Raw genomic sequence first — 10,276 nt, forward strand, 5'->3', positions numbered from 1 at the left:
GGTTGGGGTGACCGTAGTACGGGCACACTGACCATCCGGATTAACTGCCTACGGTCTCTGCGCTCGTCTCTCTTAAAAAGCCCAGATTGTTTGATTACTCGTGGCCACTTACCTCATCCACCAGCTTCTGACCTACAGAAACCCTGGGCTTTGCTGAGGTCAGGCAACCTGCCAGCTCCATGCTGGCGGGAGAGCCTGGGGGGCTGAGATAACTAGCTTTATGCCGCTGTGATTACAAACAGACTACCATCCTGGATTGTTCTTGGTGAGCTGTAACAGCCGTGACTGCCGAAGGTGGGCAGACCCTGTGCTTTATGGCGGATCCATGCGGGTCTTTTCAGGTCTGTGACATTAAGAAAGGAAGCTCTTCTTTCCAGGACTTGGAAGGACTTCATTTTACAACTTTTGAGAAATCTGTTTTCAATCTGGCTTGACAGGGCTAAGCAAAGAGGGATTGCTGAGTACCAAGTTTATCATTTCTGTTTTGTTTTTTGCCATGCTGGGAGGCTTGTAGGATCTTAGTTCCTTACCAGGGGTTGAAGCCAGGCCCCTGGCACTGAAAAGGCAAAGTGCTAACCACTGGACTGCCAGGGAATTCCCCTTTCAATTCTATTTTGACAAGGAGACACGGGTTCAATTCCTGGGTCAAGAAGATCCCCTAGAGGAGGAAATGGCAACCCACTCCAGTATTATCATCTGGGAAATCCATGGACAGAGGAGCCTGGTGGGGTTATATAGTCCTGGGTGTCATGAAGAGTTGGACACAACTTAGCGACTGAACAACAAGGCAACGTGGAGGAAATTAGCCTTGTATGTAATTTGATATTAAAAATTCTACATTGGCTCTTAAGACCTCCTATGTCCATATTCTACAAGACTAGCCCTCTTTAGATATATTTGTTATGAGAACCTCACTATCAAGACTGAATCAAATAGACTTTTGCTAAGGGTCACTGTGCTTAAATTACATTCTAGCGCCCCCTGCTGGCCAAATTGAATGCGCCGCTGATAAACGCTGGTGATTTCTGCCAATGTGACCTTTTATTTTTTTCCCCCAATATGATCTTTTTTGACTTATGCTGTTTAAACACAGGCTCTGGAGGTATATTACAGTTTGTACTAAAAGAAGGTTTTCCTATGGACAAACACCTCTGACAAGCTATCCAGCTACCAGTGGTATTTGTTTCCAGCAGATCAATGTGTATATAATTTACACATTTACAAGATAAAAATAAACTTAGTGAAAATCAGAAATTTGTAATATTTAATTAATATTTAATTTTTGTCATTTAAATTACAGTGTGTCTTGGTGTGGTCCTCTTTGGGTTTATCCTGTGTCAGTCTCTTGGTCCTCGTCTCCCAGGAAAGGGAATTTAGACCAGATGCATAGATATCAGTTTTTTGTTTGCAGTAAGAAATATATTTTAGATTATGATCCTGTCTATATATAAAATTTTCATAAATAAGACAATAAATTTACTTTGTGAAATGCGCTCTAATATTTTTCTATTTCAATCCATCTGGAAAAAAATTCTTTATTCATAAACACATGGTGACATGAAGCTTGAAAATCTGAACTCAAGGACCTTTTCAGGTTTTTTTTTCTTTTTATTTTTCATTGCTCTTCGTCAGCAAAATGTCATAAGACTCTATTGCATTTAGGCTTCTAAAGCATGCGTCTGTCTTTCTTGTCGTGAGGGAGGGACTGTCGGCAGGTGGGATTTACAGCAAACTGGATGGCAGAAAAGATCTGCTGCGTCTTCTAGAGTGATTTATATTATAGATCCCAGTTACTTTATTTTTCTCCCAATCTGCAACATAACTACATGACTGATTCTTGGAATTTTATGGAGGCAGGTGGAAGTTTTTTTTTTCTTTTCTCTGTAACCACTTGGCTCTCACTTAAGCAGGCAGAATAAGCATAGTGGTTAAGAACGTGGACTTGGGGCGGACTCAGTCTGCATCCTGGTTCTTGCTTTACTAGTTATGTAACATTGGTCTGGCTACTTAACCTCTTCTTCCTTCTTAACCTCTCGTCTTCCTCATCTATAAAATGGGGATAATAATAGTTTCAACCTAAGAGAATTGAGGTGAAGACTGAGTTAACACCGCACACAAGCACAACAGGAGTGTTATTAGCTACTGTTAGCCTAGACTTTAATTAAGTAACACTTGAGCCTAACTTTACATTTTCCTGATAATGCAGAAAAGTTCTATACCGATAAGTACTTTTAAAACAGTGACTTTAAAGTAGTGGCTTGAGCTATAATATTACGCCCAGTAAAAAATATTTGGCAGAAACCAACACGGTTCTGTAAAGCAATTATCCCTCAGTTAAAAAATGAATACGTTTTTAAAAATGTTGGAAAAAAAAAGTATTTTCAGTAATAGCATAGCTGTCTTTTACAGGTCTAAATTGTTTAATCTTTCTTTAAAAAAAAAAAAACAAAACTAACAAATCAACCTAAACAGCTACCACATAAACTTTTATGCATGTGGTCTAGAAGTAAATATTCTGCCTGTCACAGGAATAATCAGACCAAGAAAGGAAGTGAGGATTGGTTGCAGGTACCTTCTTGCTTACGACTAGCTGTTGCTGTGTAGGTGTCCTCTGCTATAGCTAGCTGCCTGAGTGGCCACAGGGAAACGGGTGTGCGTGCGATGCCTAAGTATAATTTAACTAAACCACTTCTAAGACTTACACCGTATTTATGGGGGTTTTCACGAGGTCAGGATGAGAAGAGAGGACAGTGTACTTGGAATAAAGATATTTTTCCAGGGACTTCCCCGGCTGCCCATGGCTAAGACTCTATGCTTCCACTGCAGGGGTGTGGGGTGGATCCTTGGTCAGGGAACTAAGATCTCACATGTTTCAGGGTGCAGTCAAAAAAAAAAAGATATTTTTCTAAATAAGGTCCAAAAGGAACAGTAGAACTGTTTCCTCTCCCTGGCTTCTCACTCCTGCTAGTCACGAAGCTTGCCCCATGAACCCGCTCTAACCCCGCGGTCTTCCCTCCCCAGGCCCCTTCCCATGGACTTCATCAGTCCACATCTGTGTCCCTGCAGCCTCCTCTGGGCTGTCTTCACATTTGTAAGCAAAATCTCTCCTCTGTTCTCTTAGGTCTCTGGCTAAGCGTAAGGATTAGACATAAGACAGATGAACAGGAGAAAAGCATACAGATCTTATTTAGTAATTTTGTATGTACATAGGAGCCTTCATGAAAATAACAGAAACCCAAAGAAGCAGTGAAGGGCCACACTCACACACTAGGTTGGACAAAGAGCAGTGAATTTCAAACAGGTGACAAAACATAGGGTCTGAACTAGGGCAGGTAATCCCGGAGAAGTGGCCGGGAAGATAGGGGTTGTTTTGACAAGGTTTGTTTGCATAGATTTCTCGTGCCTGTCACTCCCTATCTCTGGTGATAAGATGGCTTTTTCCCCCCTCCTGGTTCAGGGAGGACACCTATCACGTGAGAATTTTATCTCCTGCTTTCAGGAAGAAAAAGGAAGGTCAGAGTGACCTTTTTACATATGCTGGTTCTCTAGGTACTGTAACTCAAATTATCAATATGCCCAAGTGGCATCCTTTAGGGTGACGTGCTCAGAACCCCCTATAAGACCTAAGGTCTTTCCAACATACCTTCCATGCCACTGCTAGGCCTGATCTTTTCTTTTTTTTTCAAGTTTCTTCTTTTTTTTAAGCCCAGTTTTTTTTTTCCCCTTCATTAATTTATGCATTTGGAAGCCATTACTGAGAGACTAACACGCAGGGAACACAAATGTCAAAACCTTTGCTTTGAAAAAAGACAATTTAGTGGGAGAAACAGAAAAAAATTGCAAGAGTACTGCATCATGCGTAGATAATCAATGTGAATACATGATCGAGGCAGAGCACAAGAGAGGTTGATAAATCACCCCTGGGCAATCCAAGCTTTCACGGAAGCAATACAGTCAAGGAGCTTTAAAGAATGAGTTTGTCAGGAAGGCAATTCCTCAGTAAATATGTATCACACTCAAAATGGGGGAATAAGTAATAAAGAACTTCCCTGGTGGTCCAGGGGCTAAGACTCCATGCTCCTAATACTGGGGATCTGGGTTCCATCCCTGGGCAGGGAACTAGATCCCACATGCCAGAGCTAGGACCTGGCATAGCCAAATAAATAAATCTTTTTTTTTTTTTTAATGATGAAGAGGCATTATTTCAAGATCAAGCCCAATCTTTTAAAAATATTTCTCTGAACTCTTCATCCTCTCTTCTTAAACGTTCATCACTCCTTCAGCTTCCACTTTGTAGACGGCTGCTTGAGTCCTGACTGGTCTCTTGAACAACCTCCGGACACCCTCCGGCATCTTCCCGCTGAACATCTTTATCCACATGACCAAGCAGACCCCGCCCCATTCCCCACGTCAGCGATATCCATGCAGGGCCCTGACTGCTGCTCAGTCACTCGGGCTAACGATTCAGGAGTTATTGGTTCCTTCCAGGTTCTCAGCAGGACAGAGAACTCATGGGTCTCTGTCCATCGCCTTCTCCCTTCTCCCCTTCCTCTTTTTTTTTTTTTTTTTGCTCCATCCCCCCCACCAATTAGTGTTCAAGAATAAGTAACAGGGGCTTCCCTGGTGGTCCAGTGGTTAAGACTCCCAGCTTCCACTGCAAGGGATGCAGATTCCATCCTTGCTCAGGGAACTGAGATCCCATAAGCCCTGTGTTGTGCAGCCAGAAGAATAGATTAATAAAGGTGTGTGCTCAATAACATTCTTTTTTAAAGCTAAGAATGGCAAGCAACTAAAACAAACATTTGAGAATGTGCTGGATATTGTGTTTGAAAAGTTAATTGTAGAAATGATGTGAGGACTTGGATGTTGAGCCTCTTAATTTGTTTCTGCCAGGCCTTGGGATTGTAGTAATCCAGGATTCCTTTAATCCAATTTCAGGATCTGAGCTTTTCTGGGTCAGCCAGATCAGACAGAGCTGACCCAGCCTGCAGGTTTATTTCTGGTTCTCACTCACTCTTGTGATGCGGCCTTTTGGTGGCTCAGCCCCATGTGGCCAGCCTCCCAGAGCCCCCAGAGCTCGCGAGGCACATCTCAGCATCCTCTTTAAGACCCTCCAACCTCTTTAGGGTAAAAGGGCCCTAAATGCCTGGCTTTCTGGATTTCCATTTCCATCTGCTCCCCTATCTTGGAGTGATTATTCCTCATCATCATCTTAGTTTTTGTGAGACTTAGACTTGTACTTTTTATTCAGATTTTTCAGTTGTCTTCAGGCAGAGGGTCAGCACTAGTCTATCATTACCAAAAGCACAAAGGAACTTTAGGAACCACCACCCTAGAGGTTCAGCCACTAAAGAATCCGCCAGCAATGCAGGAGACACGGGTTTGATGCCTGGGTCGAGAGTATCCCCTGGAGGAAGAAATGGCCACCCACTCCAGTAATCTTGCCTGGAAAATCCTGTGGACAGAGGAGCCTGGTGAGCTATAGCCCATGGGGTGGCAAGAGTGAGGCGCAACTTAGCGGCTAAACCACTGCTCCCACCATCCTAGACTGCGCCCATGATCTCTTAATATCTCTGATCTTTCTTCCTCCCACTTTCCTCTCTGCTGCCAAATCAACATTTTTTAAAACAATATTTCCATCAAGTCATTTCCCTGCTCAAAAAACAAAACAAAATGAAACACTTCAATGATGCTGTATGTGGTAGCTCTGTACTATATCAACTTAGCAAGGCTGGAATTTCCCAGAATTTCCTTTCCCGAATGGTGCTGGATCAGCATCAGCCAATAGAGACACTGTGAATCATATTTGCAAGGAAGAAATAAAGCAGCTGCCAACTTTATGTTTTAACGTTTTCATGGCTGGTGGAAGGTGCCAGGTACATTGCCTTGATTGGCAGGTAGATCACACCATGTGGGGGGTTGTCCTTCCCTTCTCCCCCAGTTCACACGCACCTAGAATCTCAGAAGGAAACTTTATGTGGAAATAGGGCCTTTGCAAATATAATTAGCTACATTAAGATGAGGTCTTACTAGGTCAGGGCAGGTCCTGGATCCAGAGACTGATGTCCTTATAAGAAGGCCACGGGGAGACACAGAAATGCAGACGCATAGAGGACAGCCCTGTGAAAACGGAGGCAGAGAGCAGAGGTATGTGGCTGTAAGGACTGCCAGCCACCAGAAGTCAGGATTCGCTGCCAGATCCTCCCGGGAGGGGGCGTGTGGCCCTACCAGCACCTTGATTTTTGCCTCCACAACTGGAAGCGAATACATGTCTGTTGTTTCGAGCCACTCGATTTGTAACGCTGTGTCAGGGCCGCCCTAGCAAATGAATTCACCCCTCCTGCTGGCAGGTGTCCGCGATTTCCTCCAACTCCCGGACTGAGCGCGTGTGTGGCTCCCTCTTGAAGGGTTCCAGCTTCTCCTCCACAGCCAACACTGCAGCCCACGGCAAATATGACCTTAGATTCCTGACCAGGGATTGAACCCGAGTCCCCTGCAGAAGGCAGAGTCTTAACCACTGGACCACCAGGGAAGTCCCAGGAATTATGTCTTTTCCATGCACTCTTAAGGACCCTAACCCTCCCCCAACCCCAAAATGCATTTTCATGACTTCAGCACTTTGCTTATGCCTTTTCCTTTAATTGTCCCCTTTCCCCAAGAACTTTCCCAATGTCACCCTCAGCCTTGTGGTACAAAGGAAACACCTTTTCCTCTTAAGTCAGACTGACCTGTGTTTGAAGGTCAGCTCTATCTATAACCTGATACTAATTTCTTACATTCTCTAAGCCTCAGTATCATATCATAAAACTCCTATGTTACACATGTAAAATAATATTTAATAAAGTCACATACAGGTCTCTGGTTCCCCTGTTAGACTACAGATCTTCAACTTTTAAAAACTATAACCGGGGGCCGGCCCCGGGGCCTCCATGATGGAGGAGCGAGCGGCCGCCGCCGTCGCCGCCGCCGCCTCCTCCTGCCGCCCGCTGGGCTCCGGCGCGGGCCCCGGCCCGACGGGGGCGGCCCTGGTCTCCGCCCCCGCCCCCGGGCCCGGCCCGGCTGCCAAGGGAGGCGGCGGCGGCGGAGGCAGCCCCGGTCCCGCGGCGGGACCGGAGCCCCTGAGCTTGCCCGGGATCCTACACTTTATCCAGCACGAGTGGGCGCGCTTCGAAGCGGAGAAGGCCCGCTGGGAGGCCGAGCGCGCCGAGCTGCAGGCTCAGGTAGCCTTCCTCCAGGGAGAGAGGAAGGGGCAGGAGAATCTCAAGACGGACCTGGTGCGGCGGATCAAGATGCTGGAATACGCACTGAAGCAGGAGAGGGCCAAATACCATAAACTGAAATTCGGGACAGACCTGAACCAGGGGGAGAAGAAGCCAGAGCTGTCGGAACCAGTCTCCAATGGCCCCGTGGAGTCGGTCACCCTGGAGAACAGCCCGTTGGTATGGAAGGAGGGGCGGCAGCTTCTCCGACAGTACCTGGAAGAGGTCGGCTACACCGACACCATCCTGGACATGCGGTCCAAGCGTGTGCGCTCCCTGCTGGGCCGCTCGTTAGAGCTCAACCGGGCCGCCGAGCCCAGCGAAGGGGGCCCCAGGGCCCCGCCGGCCCCCGGGGGGCTCAGCGGTGGGGAGTCGCTGCTGGTGAAACAGATCGAGGAGCAGATCAAGAGGAATGCGGCCGGCAAGGACGGCAAAGAACGCTTAGGCGGCTCGGTGCTGGAGCAGATCCCCTTCCTGCAGAACTGCGAGGACGAGGACAGTGACGAGGACGACGAGCTGGACAGCATGCTGCACAAGAAGCAGCGCGTGAAGCTGCCATCCAAGGCCCTGGTTCCTGAGATGGAGGACGAAGATGAGGAGGACGACTCAGAGGATGCCATCAACGAGTTTGATTTCCTGGGCTCGGGAGAGGATGGGGAGGGCTCTCCGGACCCGCGGCGATGTGCTGGAGAGGGGACCCACCATGAACTGGAAAGCCGGCGGGTCAAACTCCAGGGGATCTTGGCTGACCTTCGGGATGTGGATGGGCTGCCCCCCAAAGTGACCGGCCCGCCTCCTGACACCCCCCAGCCCCGGCCCCACGAAGGTTCCTTTGGCTTCTCCTCAGACGTTTTCATCATGGACACTATCGGGGGCGGGGAGGTGAGCCTGGGGGACTTGGCAGATCTCACCGTCCCCAACGACAACGACCTCAGCTGTGATCTGTCTGACAGCAAAGATGCCTTCAAGAAGACCTGGAACCCCAAGTTCACTCTCCGCTCCCACTACGACGGCATCCGCTCCCTGGCTTTCCATCACAGCCAGTCGGCTTTGCTCACCGCTTCCGAGGACGGCACGCTGAAGCTCTGGAACCTCCAGAAGACAGTCACGGCCAAGAAGAACGCCGCGCTAGATGTGGAGCCTATCCACGCCTTCCGGGCTCACAGGGGCCCCGTGTTGGCCGTGGCCATGGGCAGCCACAGTGAATACTGTTACAGTGGTGGGGCAGACGCCCGCATCCATAGCTGGAAGATTCCAGACCTCAACATGGACCCCTACGACGGTTACCACCCGAGTGTGTTGAGCCACGTCCTGGAGGGCCACAGGGACGCGGTGTGGGGCCTGGCCTTCAGTCCCGCCTCCCAGCGCCTGGCCTCCTGCTCTGCCGATGGCACCGTCCGCATCTGGGACCCCAGCAGCAGCAGCCCCACCTGCCTCTGCACCTTCTCCACAGCCAGCGATCACGGGACCCCCACCTCAGTGGCCTTCACCAGCACCGAGCCTGCCCACATCGTGGCCTCCTTCCGTTCTGGCGACACCGTCCTGTATGACCTGGAGGCTGGCAGTGCCCTCCTCACGCTGGACTCCCGGGGGAACAGCGGCCCAACCCAGATCAACCAGGTGGTGAGTCACCCCAGCCAGCCCCTCACAATCACCGCCCATGACGACAGAGGCATCCGTTTCCTGGACAACCGCACAGGGAAATTGGTGCACTCCATGGTCGCCTACCTGGACGCGGTCACCTGCCTCGCTGTGGACCCCAATGGCGTCTTCCTGATGTCAGGAAGCCATGACTGCTCGCTGCGTCTGTGGAGCCTGGACAACAAGACGTGCGTTCAGGAGATCACGGCCCACCGCAAGAAGCATGAGGAGGCCATCCACGCGGTTGCCTGCCACCCCAGCAAGGCTCTCATCGCCAGCGCGGGCGCCGACGCCCTGGCCAAGGTCTTCGTATGATGCCCACCTGGCCCCCCAGCCCAGGCCACCACACTGGCTGGAGGGGCGGGGCCGGGCAGTGGCACTGAGGTGACTCCCGGCCTTGTTCTGGAGGCCCCGAGGCCTGGCTGCCTCCTGCCTGCCTTGGGGCCTGGTGGTGCTATTGGCCCTCTCCCCAGGAGGCCCTTCCCACGGCCTCCCGCCGGGCGCGGCCTCCTTCAGGAATCACCCTCCAGCATGGTCTCTGGGAGTTTTCCCTTCACCCTGACACCCACGCCAGGTCTCTGAGCCTCCTTCTCGGGAGCCGCACATCCATGGCTGGGTGTCTGTGGGGCTCAACTTTTCCAAGACGCCAGAAGGTGCCGGGTTCTCTTTTGGAACCCCTGACCGCTCCTCTCCACCTCCCTGGCCCCAGGTGGGAGCCGAGCGGGAGGCCCCCCTATGCCCCTGCTCTGGGTCTGCTGGGGCCCTGGAGCCAGCTGCAGGCCGGATCGTCCTCCCTGCGGGGTCCTCTTCCCCCCGCCACCAGCGTGCCCAGTAATCCCCCTCCCCTCCAGTTCCCTCAGCACAGCTTTCCAGACACTACCCAGCGCCGCCAGGGCCAGTAACTGCCTGGGGAGCAGGTGATGCCCTCGGGGGAGCACCCGACCCTACCTCCCCCAACACTCCTCCAAGGGCAGCCCCCCAAACCCCCATGGGGTCACCCATGGGGGGAGAGATAGCCTTCTCTTGCCCCTCCGCAGGGCATGGAGGGTGGAGTGGGGTCCCCTGGGCCCCCCGTAACTCCCTGTATATCTGTATAAATAAATGGGATTTTAATGGAAAAAAAAAAAAAACTATAACCGACAGTGAGAATATATTTTGTATTGCAACTCAATTCACACATGTACACACAGCCTCCCACCCCCGCCCACATATACATAGAAAACAGAAACAAGTCTCGTGAGTAGTGCGTGCCCTTACCACTTGTAGCACACATTATTCTGTTCCTTCATATAGTGGTCAGGACTCACTAAACGGATCTCATGAAGCACAGAAATTGAAAAATGCTGAGATGGTTTGGGTTCTTTTATGTTAGAGAG

General features: G+C 50.2%; 1 protein-coding gene across 1 annotated transcript; it reads left to right on the forward strand.

The window, feature by feature from the left end:
• The first annotated feature begins 6,912 nt into the window (after positions 1-6,912).
• LOC122429901 (striatin-4-like) lies at positions 6,913-10,015 on the forward strand. The gene has a single exon (XM_043450587.1). The coding sequence runs from the start codon at positions 6,930-6,932 to the stop codon at positions 9,213-9,215; it is 2,286 nt and encodes a 761-aa protein (XP_043306522.1). The 5' UTR covers positions 6,913-6,929; the 3' UTR covers positions 9,216-10,015.
• Positions 10,016-10,276: the final 261 nt, after the last annotated feature.

Source organism: Cervus canadensis, chromosome 28 (assembly GCF_019320065.1).
Source record: "Cervus canadensis isolate Bull #8, Minnesota chromosome 28, ASM1932006v1, whole genome shotgun sequence".
In the NCBI taxonomy this organism is placed as follows: domain Eukaryota; kingdom Metazoa; phylum Chordata; class Mammalia; order Artiodactyla; family Cervidae; genus Cervus; species Cervus canadensis.